Here is an 18,833-nt window from a genome sequence, read left to right as displayed (position 1 = left end):
CTGTCTCTCTCTCTCTCTCTCTCTCTCTCTCTCTCTCTCTCTCTCTCTCTCTCTCTCTCTCTCTCTCTCTCTCTCTCTCTCTCTCTCTCTCTCTGTCTCTCTCTCTCCCTCTTCCAGGGGGATGGTGGTGATGAGAACGGCTCAGACACCTGATGCTCAGTATGGACCTCAGCTGGAGCGCCAGGTGGAGACCATCAGAACCTAGTTGACTCCTACATGGCCATCGTCAACAAGACGGTCCGTGACCTCATGCCCAAGACCATCATGCACCTCATGATCAACAATGAGTAGAGCAGTGTCAACAGTGGTGTTGGTGTGTTGTTAGTGACATACTCTAGGAGCCCCCTGACTGACCTGTAAGGTTTCAGTATTAGTAGAGCAGGATGGAGAAAACACACCACACCCTCTACTATTCTATTTGACTCTTTTATTATTGTCTTTTTTTTTTTTTTTTTTTAACTGAATCAAACCATAAACAAGGTGGCCTATTGGGATGTTAGAAAAACTGTGATTTTATATGTCTGCACTTTATGTGCTCATTTTATGCTGAGCATGTATTTTTTCTGTTGTGAGGCACTTTGAGCTGCAATTTTTGTATGAAAGGTGCTATACAAATAAAGTGTATTATTATTATTATTATTATTAGTAGACTGACACTATGCATGGATGCTCTCAAACACACTCTCGTCAGCATGTCACAATGTCCTGACTATATTTGTTATGAGAGATTATAGTGGACATTACTATTTCAGAGGATGTCACTACTATTAAGAGGTTTGACTGTAAACCCTCCAGTGTGTGATGTTCTGCCAAGCCTTCTACATCAGCTCACTGCAAGATAAACACTTTTTAAACAATATATTATTGAGACCCCCCCCCCCCACACACACACAAACACTTTCAGTAATGGTGTTGACTTAAATCTAAGGAGTTTGTTCTGAAAATGGAACTCTACACACAGGCCCTTTTGATATTGTCCAACTTCCCTTTAAGTACAGGACTTACAAGTACAAGAGATAGACATACAGGATATTGTTGCAGTGTATTGCTCTCCTAGTGTTCAGTGCACCCAGCCCTTTCTTTAGCACTGAGTGGTTTGCAGAACCATACAGAAGCCCTGGGTACCCATGCCATGAGCAAAGCCAAAGCGCCCCAGGGAGCCACCCAAGACCCCACAGAGCACTGCAGCTTCAGGTCTGACCATGGACTGATGATTGATTTATTGGACATTTATTAACAGATTGCAGAATGGGTACAATACAGTACGGCTCAATACACACAATTGTTAAGGGATGCAGACCAGAAAGACTTTCCATTTTCAATTCATCATAACATTTATGACATACACGACATACAGGCTGCGGTTACACTAGGGCCATTTCATTTAGCTTTTGAGAACGCTGCCTATTGGCAGCAGTGATGCCAGTAACGCGTTATTGTAATCTGATTACTTTCCCCCGAAAATAGTAATCTAACGCGTTAATCTTTAAAAGCCAGTAATCTGATTGCAGTTACTTGTCCAAGTGGCTGTGCATTACTATTTCGTTACTATCTCATCATAAATTCATATGCAGGCGGAATGCAGTATTTTATTTCGTTTTCTACAGTCAAAACTACATTTTGAGCTGTTTTCTTATTTGGAGTGACGTGGTGTGGCAGTGAAAGGGTTAAATACAAGAATGTGTCCGCGGCGTGACTGGTCCCTCTGTCTGTGAGTGACTCTGCTTTGGTCCAATCACATTCCCATACACAGTCTGCGAATCAGAGGCAGAGTAGGGCGGGTCTTCACACACGTCATGTGACATATGCGCCAATCGTGTGACAGCAGGGCTCCGTCGTCGGAGAATTCCACCCCAAAACGCTTGGCAAAATTAAAAGTGAAACCGCAAGATGACTTTTGCGGTTTCTGTTCAGAATTCCACCCCAAAACGCTCGTCTAAACGTAGCCTCAGTCACTACTTCACGGCGGAGGGAAACAAAATACTGTCTACCGCTAAAAACAGCACATCCAATTGCATTGAAAGCATCTGGAATCACAACACTAGCCGACGCTTCGACTAGGTACAGGAGGGTTGATGGTGGCAGAGCAAAAGCTCTTATTTGCCAGATTTACAGTTAATTTACATGTTAAAGAGAGACTGATTGTATGTTTATAGAGAGACATTTATAAAAACAATTTAATAGTTACAGTTGATATAATTGAATAGTTCAGCCTGCATTTGTTAGATGTGATACACTGGTTTTGTAAAACCACTGGCTGGCTGCTCTAATGCTGTGAGCATCATAGACTGTTGCTTTACCATACTTGATGGTACAGAAGCTGAAGCACTAGTTTAACAATTTACGTTATGTGCAGAGAAACAAGTTAAAAACAATTTATGCACTTTCAATAAAGCGTTTAAAAAAAAACTGTTGGGGGAACGACGACGACTTCGTAACCTAGTTACTTTCAAAGTAACTAAGTTACTCTGATAATCTAGTAATCAGTAAAGTAACTTAGATTACTTTTTAAAGGAGTAATCAGTAATCAGTAATCAGATTACTTTTACAAGTAATCTGTGGCATCACTGATTGGCAGGCAACTAGAGTTAAGTTAGACGTCGTTTTGTCACGTCTACTGTAGTACAATGCCAAAGCAGTAGGTGGCGATGTAGTTCAAACATGGAAGGCCATTTTCAACCAATCAGAAAAGGTTCAAGGCGTCACTCCACATCCTGCTCAAAATCTCAAAGAGCCACCCATCTTTATACCTCGCATGAGCCATTTAGCTACATAGCATTTATTTTTCAGCAAGAAATAAAGTGCAATAAACAAAAACGGATACATTCACTGTGTGTTCTGCCTCATTTGTTGATGATTTGTTGATGAAACAAAACTAACATCAACACAATTGACCACCAAGAGCAAAAATATCGCAGATTTTGTTAGCTTACGTGCTAACGTGATTGGGATATGCCATTATAACAGTATAGCATTGTGGCTAGCAGCTTGGTAACGTTAATGCTAGCAGAATGAATGGATGTAAACTTTATTTAACAGATTGCAGAATGGGTACAATACAATACGGCTCAATACAAACAATTGTTGAGGGAATGCAGACTGTTGTAGCTTGGACTGGGCTCCTTATAACAATAACTTGACAACACAATTGACCACCAAGAGCGGAGTTTAACACTTTAATCGCCAAAAACGCCGTAGGACGTCTTTCCCGCCATGCTCATTCTGCTAAAGACGCCGATACCGTGTCTTTGATATCAATATTTCAAAAATCTGTGATCGAATCATATTTCTCCCCCGGAGACATGAGATGTACTGTTGAGCCCCTCTCAACTCTCCAACGGTTCAAGAGCGCCATCTGGTGGCCGATCGGCGGATCGCCCAGGGCGGAAACAGGAAATGGAAGCTGGTGCTCATTTCAATTCGGTCCGATCACTCGGTAATAGTCTCAGGACTCGAGCTGATCACAACGGATAGCAATCCGTTACCAATAACTCGATAAACAAACATGATTTGGACGTATATACTATTATACAACCTGGAAATGGATCGCATATTTCTACATCCCATAATAGGAACATTTCTGTTCCACGCTCATCGCCCAACGGCGCGAGGAAGCTACGGTAAGAGTCGCGTTTTTTTTTAACGTGTTCGATACTAACTGCTCTAATGATCATATCACCCACACTAGATGAATCATCTAACGTTGGCCACGGAATTATAAACGACCCCCCCCCCCATCCGGTCAACATCAAATGATCCGTAGTAACTTCTAGAAGCACGTCCATTCGACATTTTTTATCTCGCGCAGATTCCTATCAAACTCTTCTAGAAGCACGTCCATTCGACATTTTTTATCTCGCGCAGATTCCTATCAAACTGTATTTCATCATCAATATAATGCATTTGGGGCTATAAATCACATTCTGGAGAAAGCTGCAGAAAACGATAAAAACATACTTATACTTTAGACCGTATTTTAGTATGAATATGTGAATGAAAAGTATAACGTTGCTACACCCTGAACAATAGATATAGGACGTTGAATGGGCCATAGTAATGTCAATTTAGCAATACAATTTAAAAAGTTATAGCCCTGCAAAGAAGGGGAACTTCTCCATAGTAAATAGAGCTGGCGGAGGATGGTAAATTATGAATTTAACCCTGGCGATCAAAGTGTTAATCTCACAATAATATCGCCAATTTTGTTAGCTTACGTGCTAACGTGATTGGGATATGCCATTATAACAGTATAGCATTGTGGCTAGCAGCTTGGTAACGTTAATGCTAGCAGAATGAGTTTCAAGTTTCAAGTTTCTTTAATAGTTGTCATACAGAAGTACAGAATACTTTCATACAAAATGCTTCTTACTGTTACGCTCCAGAGACTGTGCTAGACAAGATAGTATCAAATAACATAGTATAGCATGTAATTTAGAAGAAGAAAATGAGGTCACAGTGTTCGGTATAGACATATGTACAATGTTCTGAGTTACCATATAATATACAATACTATGCAGTGTACTAATGTACAGTACTATATAGTGCAAAGCAGAAATGGGATGAGGTACAATTTAGGTACAATTTACAGTAAGGTGTACGAGTTGTAGTGCAATCCTTCATCAATAAATATAAAGTGTGGGGAGTGGGTGCTACAGTGTGTTTGTTTAAAGTGGGTGTGTGCTATAAAGTGTGTGGAGTGGGTGCTACAGTGTGTTTGTTTAAAGTGAGTGTGTGCGTGTGGATGTGTGTGCTATGTGCGTTTGGTGGTTGTTGTTGTGTAGTGTTCATTGTTCGTTTAGCAGCCTGATGGCCTGGGGATAGAAGCGTCTTCTGAGTCTTTCTGTGCTCGCCTTGAGACTCCGGTATAGCTTGCCTGACCGCAGCAGTTCAAAGAGGCAGTTGTTCGGGTGACTGGAGTCTTTAATGATTCTCTTAGCCTTGCCCTTGCAACGCTTGTTGTCGAGATCGAGAGGCTGCAGAGCTGGTGCAGCTGCAACAACCTGGAGCTCAACGCTCAAAAGACAGTGGAGATGGTAGTGGATTTCAGGAAGAAAGCAGCCCTGCCCCCTCCCATCATACTGGGAGGCACTCAGGTGACCTCCGTGGAGTCATGCCGATTCCTCGGCATGACCATCTCCCGGGATTTGAAGTGGGAGCTTAACATCACGGGCCTGCTCAAGAAGGCCCAGGGGAGGATGTTCTTCCTCCGGCAGTTGAAGAAGTATAAACTGCCGAGGACCATGATGGCCCAATTCTACACGGCCATCATTGAGTCCATCCTCACCCACTCCATCATCTCCTGGTTCCCTGCTGCAGCGGCAAAAGATCTTGCCAAGCTGCAGCGGGTGATTCGCTCCGCGGAGAGGGTGATCGGCTGTCCCCTGCCCTCCCTCAGGTCCCTGCACGACTCCAGGGCGCTGAAGAGGGCGAGAAAGATCATGGCCGACCCATCCCACCCCGGTCACAGCCTCTTCACCCTGCTCCCCTCTGGGAGAAGGCTGAGGATCCCAAAGGCTGTGAAAGCTCGACACAGACTGAGCTTCTTCCCCTCAGCCGCCAGGCTGATCAATGCCTCAGACCCCCCCCCCCCCCTCGGTACCACCCCCCCCCCCCCCCCCCCCCCCCCCCCTCTGCCCCCAAGTGACACTGGCTAAATGACATTGACTGCACTGCACTAGTCCGTACTGGATCTCTGCACACTTCACTTTATATATATATATATGTATTTTATTTATTGATTAATCCCCCACTGCACTGTTTTCGTTTCTTGTCTGTGATGGTGTTTGTTTACTGTGAAAAAAGAAAAAATGCATACACTGTATTGCTGCAACAATTACCAATGTGTTTTACACAAATGGCTCAATAAAGGAATCTGAATCTGAATCTGAATCTGTAAATGTTCTGGAGGGTGGGGAGCCCCCCTCCAATTGTGCGTTCGGCTGAACGTGTCACTCTTTGTAGTCTGCTTCGGTCTTGTGCAGTGCTATTCCCAAACCAGGAGGTGATGTTGCCGGTCAAGATGCTCTCTATTGTACATGAGTAGAAGTTCTTAAGGATCTTCTGACTGACTTGGAACTTCCTTAGGCGCCTGAGGAAGTAGAGGCGTTGTCGTGCCTTCTTCACAACACTGTCAATGTGTGTGGTCCATGTCAAGTCCTCGGATATGTAGGCTCCGAGGTACTTAAAGCTGTTGACTCTCTCAACCGGTGCCCCGTCGATGCTGAGGGGGCTGTAGTCCTTGACCCCCGACCTCCTGAAGTCCACAATCATCTCCTTTGTTTTGCTGACGTTCAGGGAGAGGCTGTTTTCCTGGCACCATCCCGCCAGGACCTTGACCTCTTCCAGGTAGGCCCTCTCGTCGTTGGCAGAGATCAGGCCCACCACCACTGTGTCGTCAGCAAATTTGATGATTGTATTGCTACTCCGCTGAGCCACACAGTCGTGTGTGTACAGGGAGTAGAGGAGGGGACTCAGAACACAGCCCTGGGGGGCCCCTATGTTGAGGGTGATGGATGAGGAGGTGCAGTTGCCTGCTCTCACCACCTGGGGTCTGCCAGTCAGGAAGTCCAAGACCCACTGGCAGAGGTCATAGTTCAAGCCCAGGTCCCTGAGCTTGGTTATGAGTATGGAGGGGACTATGGTATTGAATGCCGAGCTGTAGTCGATGAATAGCATTCTCACATAGTTCCCCTGCCTCTTGTCCAGGTGTGATGCTGCTGTGTGCAGCACATGGGCTATGGCGTCCTCCGTGGACCTGTTGGGGCGGTATGCAAATTGCAGGGGGTCCATGTTGATGGGGAGGGAGGAGCAGATGTAGCCCTTTACTAGCTTCTCAAAGCACTTCATGGCTATGGAGGTGAGAGCTACAGGGCGGTAGTCGTTGAGGCAAGCAGGCTTGGATTTTTTGGGTACAGGGATAATAGTGGACTTCTTCAGGCAGGTGGGGATGACAGCCTGTTCTAAGGACAGGTTAAATATGTCAGTGAAAACTGGGGCCAGTTGGTCGGCACAGACTTTTAGGACGCGGCCGGGGATGCCGTCCGGACCTGCTGCCTTCCTGATATTCACTTTTTTAAAGGTCCGCCTCACCTCATGCTCTGTTACCCTGAACACTGCGCCTCCATCAGCAGCCGACCCCCCCCCCCCCCCATTGCCGTGGCTTGTGAGCTGGTGTTGTTATTACCAGCATCAAACCTCGCATAGAAGGTATTGAGGTCATTTGCTAAGGAGATGTCACTGTTCAGTTTGAGGGAGGCGCCTTTGTAGTCTGTCATCGTTTTGAGCCCCTGCCACATAGCTCTAGAGTCAGCTTGTTCAAACTGGAGTTCAATTTTATCCCTGTAGCGCCGTTTGGCCTCTGACTGTCTGACACTGTCCTCCTTACGTTGTATCGCGCCACCTTGTGGTCATTCATGTTGCCTGCCACTAGGCCGTCGTTGTATGCTTTGGTGCGCTCTCTCAGAGCTTCACGGACGGATTTGTCTACCCAGGGTTTTTGATTTGGGTAAACTCTCATTTTGGTAGTGGGGATTGTTTCTTCCACCAAAGTACAAACATAGTCCAGCACTGTCTCCGTGTAGACATTAATGTTATCTGTGTCGCGGAACACATTCCAGTCTGTGCAGTCAAACTCAGACTGGAGCGTCTCCTCTGACGTCAAATCCCATTTCTGCACCTCTCGCGAGACTACAGGAGTACTTTTGATTCTCTGTTTGTACATTGGTGGGACGCGTGATCTGATTTACCAAAGCCACTATCAGAATGAGCCTTGTAGCCACCTTTAAATTGCGTGTACAGTGATCTAGGATGTTACCGCCTCTGGTGTTGCAAGTCACATGCTGATAGAAGTCAGGTAAACTTTATTTAACAGATTGCAGAATGGGTACAATACAATACGGCTCAATACAAACAATTGTTAAGGGAATGCAGACTGTTGTAGCTTGGACTGGGCTCATTATAACAATAACTTGACAACACAATTGACCACCAAGAGCGGAGTTTAATCTCACAAAAATATCGCCGATTTTGTTAGCTTACATGCTAACGTGATTGGGATATGCCATTATAAAAGTATAGCATTGTGGATAGCAGCTTGGTAACGTTAATGCTAGCAGAATGAATGGATGTAAAGTTAACTTTATTTAACAGATTGCAGAATGGGTACAATACAATACGGCTCAATACAAACAATTGTTAAGGGAATGCAGACTGTTGTAGCTTGGACTGGGCTCCTTATAACAATAACTTGACAACACATGGTAGCCGCAGCTACTTGGGACAGCTCTGCTGTAAATACTGGAAATAACCGTGCAGGTCTCTACTGCGCATGGGCATTGGGCTAGAACGGCTCCGTATCCGGCTAGCGCAGATTACATGGCACCATTGTCGGCGAGTTTCCAAAACGAAAACACCTTTTCAGTTTTCCTGCCAAAACTGCGTTTCTTTTTAACTTGGACATGTAAACGTAATCATTCAGCAACAAAACGTTGCTGTTTTAGCCCAGTGTAACCATGGCCACACCACAATTAAGAAAAGTTCCATTTTGTAAAAACTAGGTTACAAAGCCTCCCCAGCATTTAGAAAGAAAGACATTTAATTTTTTTCCTGAAGTCTTTTCCGAGGGTAAGTAAGATGAAAGCTCTATAAGCCACATAGATACACTACATTTACATTTACATTTACATTTAGTCATTTAGCTGACGCTTTTATCCAAAGCGACTTACAAGTTCTGTACGACAAGCCACACTAGGGGGCTCTTCACTTTTACAGTTAAGATAAACATAGAGAGTCCACCCTGATCTTCTAAACACATGTGGGATAGCAAAATGTTTACCCACGCATTCCCATCCACTCATACGCTGACCAATAGCTATAGCTGTCCAACAAACCGATACTCCTCATTGAAAAATTATTCAAAACAAACTTAGCCGAACAGCCACAACGGATCAATGTGTCTAGGCCCTTAGGCACGGAGGCTTCAGCTTGGGACCCATATTGAGTCTGGCCTCAGAACCCTGACTCAAACCCATGACCCGTGTTGGGTCCAGACCCAAGAAACTCTGGAAAAAAACTCTCTTTCTTTCCCTGTCCTCTCTCTCTCTCTTTCTCTCTCTCTCTGCAGACCAAGGAGTTCATCAACGCGGAGCTGCTGGCCCAGCTGTACTCCTGCGGGGACCAGAACAGCCTCATGGAGGAGTCTCAGGAACAGGGCCAGCACCGGGACGAGATGCTGAAGATGTACTTTGCCCTGAAGGAGGCGCTGGGCATCATCGGTGACATCAGCACCTCCACCATCACCACGGCCATGCCACCGCCCGTCGATGACTCCTGGCTGAAGGTGCAGCAGAGTGGCTCCGGGGGAAGGTGAGGGGCGGCGGGGGGGGGGGGGGGGGGGGCTGTCAGAGCCCAAATGTCAAATGCCCAAAACCCCACCACTCCTAATAGACAGTCTCCTCCCCACCGCATGTATATATTCCCTCCCCGCCGTATGTATATTTCTCTCCCACCCACCCACCCCCTCCTAATGCACAGTCCCTCCCATCATATATACTCTGTCAGGATCTAGGGGTAACAGTACTGTATATTTGAATACCGTTTATGTCACAAATGTATCAGTACTAAATACCTATATGTCCCTATGCCATAAATGTCATGTATGTTGTGTATGTCATAAATGTCTATATGAATTGAAAATGGGGGACCCTGATGGAAACAAGACAAACGTCTTTCTCGGGTCTGCATCCCCTTAACAATTGTATGTATTGAGCCGTACTGTATTGTACCCATTCTGCAATCTGTTAAATAAAGTTTCATTCATTCATTCATTCAGAGAAGATCTAGAGAAGCCCTGGTGGGAGGTAAACAGAGAGATTGGTGGGAGGGGGGTTGGAGTCTGTCTGATGGATGCATTTACTTTTGGCTGGAGGTGCAGGAGGTTAGGATTAGTGGATGGATGGATGGACTGCTGGCTGGGTGGATGAGTGGGTGGATGGATGGGTGGGTGGATGAGTGGATGGATGGGTGGATGGACTGATGGATGGTTGGATGGATGGATGGATGGGTGGATGGATGGATGGATGGATATGGAAAAAGGTTGTACTGCTCTCTGCTCTAGCAACAGGAGCTGGGACAGAGGGATGGAGGGTGAGAGGAAACCAATCATGGAGCAGATATGGATGAAATGGAAGAGATGATTAACAGGACGGTAGACAGAGAAAATATCATGCTCATGCATGATAGTGTATGCTTGGTGTTGCAGCTCCCTCTGCTGGTGTGTTTGAGAACACTGTCCATCTGCTCTCTTTCCTTCTTCCTCTGTGCGTCTAAATAATTATGCCAACCCCCTTCTGACCTCTTTCTCTCTCTCTCTCTTTCTCTCTCTCTCTCTCTAGGTCTCCAGCCACCAGTCCCACTCCCAACCGAAGAGCTCCGCCGGGCCCCCCATCCCGCCCGGGTTCTCGTGGGCCCCCGCCCGGCCCCCCTCCAGTAGGCGGGCCCCCAGTCCCCTCTCGCCCTGGCTCCTCCCCGGACAACTTTGGTGGGCCACCGCCCAATGTGCCCTCGCGGCCTAACCGTGCGCCCCCTAGTGTGCCCAGGTGAGTGAAAAGTACAACTTCTGACACCAGATGACATATACCATGTTAAGTCTTCCAGGGACATTAACACCCGAAACAGGATCTTATTAGAGATAAACTCCACCCTGATTATTCTAAGCTTATGCCAACTGAAGTTTGAATGCTCTCTCGTTGCTAAGGGGGATGTGAAGACACCAGGATGGAGGGATGACAGAGGTAATTCCAAACGGAGAGCTCTTGGTGTGATAGAGGGTCGATGAATAGAGCTCTTGGTGTGATAGAGGGCAGATGAGTAAACAAATAGATTGATAGAGATCCCTAGATAGATGGAAGGACGAACAACCAATAGTGCATTAGTCCAGCTGGCCTCGACTCAACCTCGATAACACCTGATTATGGCATGGCTCTGACCCTCACTACTACTAACTAACTTCCGACACTCTTTCTAGCATCATTAACTCATGCCTTCCACTCATCATGCCTCACCAAGGCTAACTATTCAAACAAGACAACCGAATGAGCTAACTTGCAAGTTGCAGCCCTCCGGGACTCTCCATAATTCCTTTCTCTCAGCTTCACCTTAAATGAATGGTTAAGCCCCTTTTGCTTGAGTCAGCAGATGACCAGAATGAGAAATAAGAGGTTAGCTAGTGACTGTGTTACAGTATTTCTGTTTTCTGTTATCCATTTATCTGCCATTCGCACTGCAATGTTCTGTCTTGTGTTTGCGAGCTAGCTAACGATTCGATTTTCTCCTAGACTGATTCACTGTCTAACTCCGGGTCAGTGTAGCAGCTTGCCTTTTTACTGTAGGAGACACACACGTTGCTGGACCAGGCTCTGGCTCACAAATGCACCCTCCCTTTTAAATGTCCATAAACAACGTCCCTGCAATGTGCATTGGATATCGGTTAAAAAATTTGAACTGTAAGTTAGCTTCTTTGAAGAAAAAAAATGTCCCTCTGAAATGATTTCCTATAATTGGTCCTTGGGTGAGAGCTGGGCCTCGTCACGTGACGTGGGTCTTTTCCTGCTCTGTAACCTATATGTGTTTGTTTGCACTCCTTTCCTCTCCTCTTCCTTCGTCTCCTCATCCCTCTCTTCCTTGGCCACCCCCCTCCCCCTCCAAACTACCACTACGGTTCCTCTTTCAGAATCACTATCACTGACCAGTGAAGAATAATACGTCTGGTACGTTGGGTACTATACTCACCAACCATCATCATCGTCATCATCATCTTCAACCCTCTGCTTCCTCATCCTCTCACTGCATGCACCCCCCCCCCTCTCTCACATGCTTCCTGTTGTTCCTATTATCTGAGCGCCTCCTAATGTCTTGTTATAGCACTGCACAGGCAAACACACACCCAGTTCTCAGTATGTGTGTGTGTGTGTTTGCATCAGTGTGAGAGCTGATTTTGAGTAATGCCTTGCAGAGTGGCTGCAAGCCTTCAGCCTTGTTTGTTTTACTGAAGGGTGATTGGTAGGAAATTATGTTATGATGGAGAAAGTCAAAGAATACCCATTATTATGTAGTAGGGTGTGCATGCACAAAAAACACACGCACACAAATACACATGCACACACACATGCACACACGCACACACACACACACACACACACACACACACACACACACACACACACACACACACACACACACACACACACACACACACACACACACACACACACACAGAGCTGTGGGTCACAAAAGTGGATATTTTATGTTTTTGTGTTGTGTGTATTTCCCAATAGCATCCCACCCATCCCCAGATACCGTATGTCTGGTGTCGTAACACAATGTCCTGTATTTGTCTATTGTGTCCTTTATTTGTCTATTGTGTCCTGTATTTGTCTATTGTGTCCTGTATTTGTCTATTGTATCCTGTATTTGTCTGTTGTGTCCTTTATTTGTCTGTTGTGTCCTTTATTTGTCTGTTGTGTCCTTTATTTGTCTGTTGTGTCCTTTATTTGTCTGTTGTGTCCTGCCCATGGCCAGCTTGTTTTAGAGCTAAGAGTGATAAGAGGGATCTTAAAGGTAGAATCTGTAATGTTGTTAAACAGTGACCTCTAGGCAGACGTGTGGATTGGATTTCAGTGGGTATAGAGGAGGGGTTTCTACTGCTGGCCACACCTCTGTTTCTACCAAGAGAGATCTGGGCCCTATTCCCCGTACCTGGTTCAACTAAGTCGATCAAGAGTCCCATTATCCAGCTTCAGTTAACCCGATGTTTGAAGCCGGGATTTTCATGTTCCTCGAAGGTGGATTCAGTCTTGTTAACTAGAACCAGACTTGAGACCCAGGATAAGTGCGCGCGGCCGCTTCAGTTGAAAAGCCATCACGTATAGATAGCAGAGATCCTGATCTTTTAACGGCATTGATTGATTAATTGATTTAAAACTTTATTAACAGATTGCATTACGGCTCAATCGCCTCGCCGACAAGTTAAATGCGTTATCTATAGGCTAATTTTAAGTCCCTCATTACCCCAATCAATCAGATTATATTTCTTTAAACTTGCCTGCTGGCAGTAGGTTTATGGAATGGATAATCAAATGAGATCTTGCTAGCGAAAATAATTAGTTAAACTGTTATACGGAATAAGGACACGGCTCTCTTACCCATTGATTGATGTATGGTGGATCTTTTACTTATCTACACTGTGGTGTAACGGTGTCTGCTTTTGACTTTCACACAGGCGGCCCGGGTTCGAATCCCACTTCTCCTAGTGTTTTCCTTCTTTTTGCAATGTAGGAATAATTCAATTTGGTGCACGTTGAGAGCAATATAAAGAATGACATCATCAATGCATGTAGATTTATAATATTTTAACTTAAAACTAGGCTACTTCTGTGTATAATCATTAATATTATATTCCAAAAAATTATATTGGAAACACGGGGTTTCGAACACCGGTCACCCGGTTGCCAGGATTGTGCACTACCGCTGCGCCACTGTGCCAGATGGGATAAATTCATTGTTTATACATTAATGAACGAGAGACCCGTGTTTAGAATATTCTTTATTTTGAATGAAGTTTTATCTCTTTATTCTCATTCATTAATGTGACGTCAACGGCTCATTCAATTTCTCAAATCCGTCAAACAGCGCATCTCATCAGACATTTTAATCCCAGTTACAATATCACACAAAATCCACAATCCACGCATAGACACTTCAATTTTATGCTTGAATGAAACAAAATCCAGGCGCTCCTCTCCTTCCTCGCTCCTCATCCACAGCGGAGAATATGAAAGGAATCAGAGCCAAACGAGCGATAGGTTTCAATCATTAAGGATATCCCCGCGGGATTCACATTTGCAATGCTGCGCGTTGTTAAAATAACCACATAATGTGTACATCGCACCGAGCGAGCGCCACGGTATAATATAACGTGCATTATTTAGGACAAAGTGAATTTAGTATCAGCATTTTGGGTCTATTTTACATTTCAAAAGCCCCCTCTGGAAGAATGGAGCACAAAAACGTAATTCAGAATGGTATAATGCAGATCGTAGACTGTGGGAATAATTTCAGGAAACGGGCTGTCACTTCTTTGCGGGGTGTGGCTATGGTTCATCCGGCTAACTTGAACTTAAACCCTGCTCTCGACCAGGCTCAAACTTTTTGATCTGTTGTCATGGTGATTTAGACAATCCAGCTTCGGGGAATGGGAAAGTCCGGCTTAAGTCAGACTTGACCGAAAGTTATCCGGCTAACTCAGTTATCCAGGTACGGGGAACGGGGCCGTGAAATTCACAGTATAATAAGTTACTAAACTCTAACCCACTAGGGCTGAGCCCGAAGCCTGTTTTTGGGCTTCGAACTTCGTCGTTCGAACCTTTGTTTTTTAATAATAAAAAATATTAATAATACAAAAAAGAAATTCAAATTTTTTATTTATTTATTATAATTTTTTATATAAATATCCTCAAACTAAATCCTCAATTTGAATAAAGTGATTCATCTGATTAAATGAGTAATTTTCTTTAATGAATATAACTATAATCAGTTTTAATACTATAATATTAGTGTAGCCTAATATTTATCTGCAACTGTGAAGAAAAACCCCATTGGTTTAAACAGAATGAATAGACACATAAAAAATATATATAAAATTAAAAATAAATCTAATTTTGGGGCGGCTAGGTGGCGCAAGGCGCTCGCCACCAACGCAGGAGATGCTGGGTTCGAGCCCAGCTCTCTGCGTTGCTACCAGCTTGGCTGGTCGTTCATACTAATACAATTGGCAGTATTAGGGGGTGGGAAGCTGGTGGGTGGGGATCGGACGTTGTGGACAGCGACTCCTACAGGTCGGTTGGTGCGCCTGCGCAGTAGAATCAGGAAGCGACGAGGGCGGCTCAGAGATCGCGCTGTTCAGGTGAAAAGTTGCGACGGCTGCCTCCTCGAGTACCGGAGGGGACACGTGATGCAAGGCTTCGTCCACATTGCAGCCGGCTTGTGGGAGGCATGGCCTAACAACGTTCGAGACAGGGGAGGGTAGAATTGGACAATGCGAAATTGGGGACGGGAGAAAAATTGAAAAATGGGGAGAAAAAGTAGAGACAAAATTCCATTTTTCCCATTAAAAATAAAAAATTCGAATGTTGATTTAGAATTCGAATGCCAACGTAACGAACGAAGGTCCGAACATTCGAACGTTTGGGCTCAGCCCTATAACCCACACGTCAGACCAAAACATGTGCAATACCAGACGGGGATCTTTTGCCTACATGTCGCTGTTTGATGGCATCACAGATTATACCTAAACATTGTGTGGCATCATGTGTCAAGTACAGGCCATAATTTCACTGTTCGCTTTAGTATTGAGAAACTCTCACCAGGCTCCAATACAATACAATGGGGCAAGAGCTTTAGCTTTGAAACACCATGATAATGTGTGTCCCTTTTGTTTTTGCTCTACTTTTTCTCCTTCTTTTTCTGTGATTTTTTTCTCCCCATCCCAATTTACCTCTCGTGCCAATTCTCCCTCCCCTCCCCTGATCGTTGCTCGCATATGCCCCCCACTGGCCGGTTGTAGGGAGGATAGAAGCCTTGCATCACATGTCCCCTCCAATACATGTGGAGGCAGACTGTCACATATTTTCACCTGCCAGCGCGGACTCTCATTTGGCGAGGAGTAACGTGTAGGAGGCTCACACTACCCCCGCCATTTTCCTGACTTTGCTGTGCAGGCGCCCCAACCGACCTGTAGGAGTCACTGTTCACAACGACCAGACTACCACCCTTCGACTTCCCACCCACTAACTCTGCCAATTGAGTCAGTATGACGGCCGGCCCAAGCCGAAGGCAACGCCGAAAGCTGGATTCGAACCCGTTGTCTCTTGCGTTGGTGACAAGCGCAATGTCCGCTGCGCCACCCAGCCGCTCCTATATGTCCTTCTCCTTTTCTAAAATAGGAAGCTCACCATATAATCAGGTTGCAAAGCTTGCATCATATCAAAAGTTATGAGGCTAAAACACTTGCCCTATTGGATTCTATTGGAGCCTGGTGAGAGGATGCAGCACAGTGCTAAGTTTATCAATACTAAAGCAAAAATGAATAGTAGATGAATAGAAAATTAAATGTTGGCCTGTACTAGTCAACATCATGTCAGACAATGGTTAAATAGGACTTGGGCTAAAAAAAGTGAACCCGTCCTTTAACCGACATGTAATATAGTGGATATTACTCTCAGTGAATCGTGTAAACTCTTACAATAGCTTTATTTAGCGTCATAGTGTTAGTAGTCTATTTTCATGCTATTGGAAGTGTTTCTTGTTCCAACTTCCTACTATAGTCTTTAAAGCTTTTCCAGCACCGTATGAATCCTTGTTGGGATTATCATAATGACACAGCTTCATAAATAAAACATAATAAACAAGTAAAACATAAAATAAAAAAATCTATTTGAATATTCTACAATTTGGTACTGTGATAACAGAGGCACGTTCAGTATGGCAGTGGTAAATGGAGCAATACTGACCTCTTTTGACCCAAACTGTGAACTGCATCACAGTATTGTGGTCATGTAGAGCATACTGTAGTGTACAGTACATACAATACAAGTACAAATTCTATTAGATGTTGGATGTGTTTTGTAACAATCTTCCCCATGTGTTGTCTCATGATACAAAATGTGTGTCTATTTGTGTATGTATGTATGTATGTATGTATGTATGTATGTATGTATGTATGTATGTATGTATGTATGTATGTATGTATGTATGTATGTATGTATGTATGTGTGTGTTTGGAAATGTACATGGAAACAAATGAACATAGCATCATTTACACAATTATGCAAATACAGCAGGGTGTAAATACTGTAGTACTGTATACAACCAGAGTAAGTATTGCGTTGCGGAAGAACGCAACCCTGCTTAAATATTCTCTGTGTCCTCTTATGCGTCTAATCCCTCTCTGTATTCTCTTACGTGTCTGTCCCTTTTTGTATCTGTACCCGCATGTGTGTGTGTTGGTCCATGACAGCCGGAGACCCCCACCCTCTCCAACCCACTAGACCTCCAAGTCCTCCCCTCTGCTCCTTCGCCCCCATCCCTGTCAACCCTGGATGAGAGACCACGGACAACAGCGCCACCTACCTACCGTACCCTGCTGTTACCCCACCAGACCCAGCCTGCCCGCCTCTCTTCTCCTGCGACTCCTCTATTAGAAGCCATGACTCTCTTACTCACACGCACACACACATGCACGCGCGCACACACACACACACACAAATGCACTTACATGCATGGATGACGAAGTACAAACATACTGTACTTTTCACGATACCTTGAACTGTATAGGGACTATTGTAGCATTGATAAGAAGTGTGTGTGCGGTACACAGGCGCACGCAAGCGCACACATATACACAAACTGGCATACGGTACACACACAAGTACACTCAAACACATGCAAAGTGTATTATGTGCTTATGCTTACACAGTTAAACCCATGGGCATGAGTGAAAGCGTCATGGAATACTTTGCTACCAGGCTACTATATAATAGTAGTCCTGTATTTCATCATACTTTTTCCAGTGGGTATTCCTTACTGACGTTCCTTCTTTGATCATCCATAATCATGTTTGTTTCTTAATCTTTTCCCTTGGATCATTTTCAACATTGGTGTTGTGTTGTTGTTAGTGTCAGGTCTCTCCCCAGAGAGAGGCGATGCGTTATCTTGACCAAGCTGGATAGCTGGATAACTGCATATTTGAGATACATTGGTTTTATAAAAAATGTTGGTGTTTTAGTTTTATCATTAGTCCCCAAAATCACAGGCTAGGACACACACTCGACAACACTAGTTGAAAACCCAACGTCCAAAGACAATGCACTTTGTACACATATTCAAAAGTTTCTCTCAGAAGTCAGAATATATCTTGCGGTATTCACTGCACAGTGCTTTCACGATAAGCTATACATTTTGTATTTATGCAACGTATCAAACGGGCGTCTCCTCACATTCGTGATTTTGGGGACTTATTTCATCATCTTTAACTTGTTCATCTCTCACGTAATATTTCTTTATTTCCTCTCTTGTCCTCTTTCATTATCCGTTTGTGGGAACAGCAGACCAAGCAAGGGCGGGCCCTCTCGCCCCCTGAGCCCATCTGACTGCTAGATGCCTTCTGCCCCCCCCCCCATCCATAAAAGACTTCCTAAGAACTAAAACCACAACAAACAAAAAAACATCCCTCATATCTCACCACTGTCCACATCAGCCCACATACTGTGAAAACATGACCGTTTCTCCATCGCTCACTCAACTTATGCACTTCTATGACGGAACCAGTGTACTAAAGAAAATAATGAGAACAAGAAGATGCCTACAATCTCAGTATCTCAGTCCCTGTCGCTGGATAGAAACAGACCTCAGTCCATTCCTTCTCCACCTTTTCCTCCTCTCGCATTAGAAATGGTGGTTGGATCATCTGTGGCACTTTGGGGATCTTTGCCTGCCTATTGTAGCCACTCCCCCACTGTTAAAACAACCACTCTCTTATTGAACTGTACATGTATGTTGTAGTGACACTGCTATCGTTATTGTGTCTGAATGGACAGCGAGTGCACTCATCTACTGTAACCCCATGCACGCCTATGGAAACCTCTCCACGACTACCTCCCCATATCATTGTAGGCACGCTGCTGTTGGTCACCATAGCGCCTGCGTGATGGGGTTACAAATCAAAAGAAAACGTTTCTCCAGTACAACGTGTGACCAAAATGAAATGCTCCATTGCTCCA

General features: G+C 44.7%; 1 protein-coding gene across 1 annotated transcript in view; it reads left to right on the top strand.

The window, feature by feature from the left end:
* Positions 1 to 17,470, top strand: part of dnm1a (dynamin 1a) — a gene marked incomplete at its 5' end in the record, with an annotated part of 90,093 nt that extends 72,623 nt beyond the window's left edge. Inside the window, 6 exon segments of the mRNA XM_084324903.1 lie at positions 118 to 149; positions 151 to 194; positions 197 to 285; positions 9,122 to 9,363; positions 10,392 to 10,595; positions 17,072 to 17,470. Coding sequence (XP_084181029.1) covers positions 118 to 149; positions 151 to 194; positions 197 to 285; positions 9,122 to 9,363; positions 10,392 to 10,595; positions 17,072 to 17,102 — 642 coding nt within the window. The 3' untranslated portion in view covers positions 17,103 to 17,470.
* Between the last annotated feature and the right edge of the window lie 1,363 nt (positions 17,471 to 18,833).

This window comes from Notolepis coatsorum (genome assembly GCF_963971535.1).
Source record: "Notolepis coatsorum genome assembly, chromosome: 11".
Lineage (NCBI taxonomy): Eukaryota > Metazoa > Chordata > Actinopteri > Aulopiformes > Paralepididae > Notolepis > Notolepis coatsorum.
This window is presented reverse-complemented; position numbering and strand designations above follow the sequence as displayed.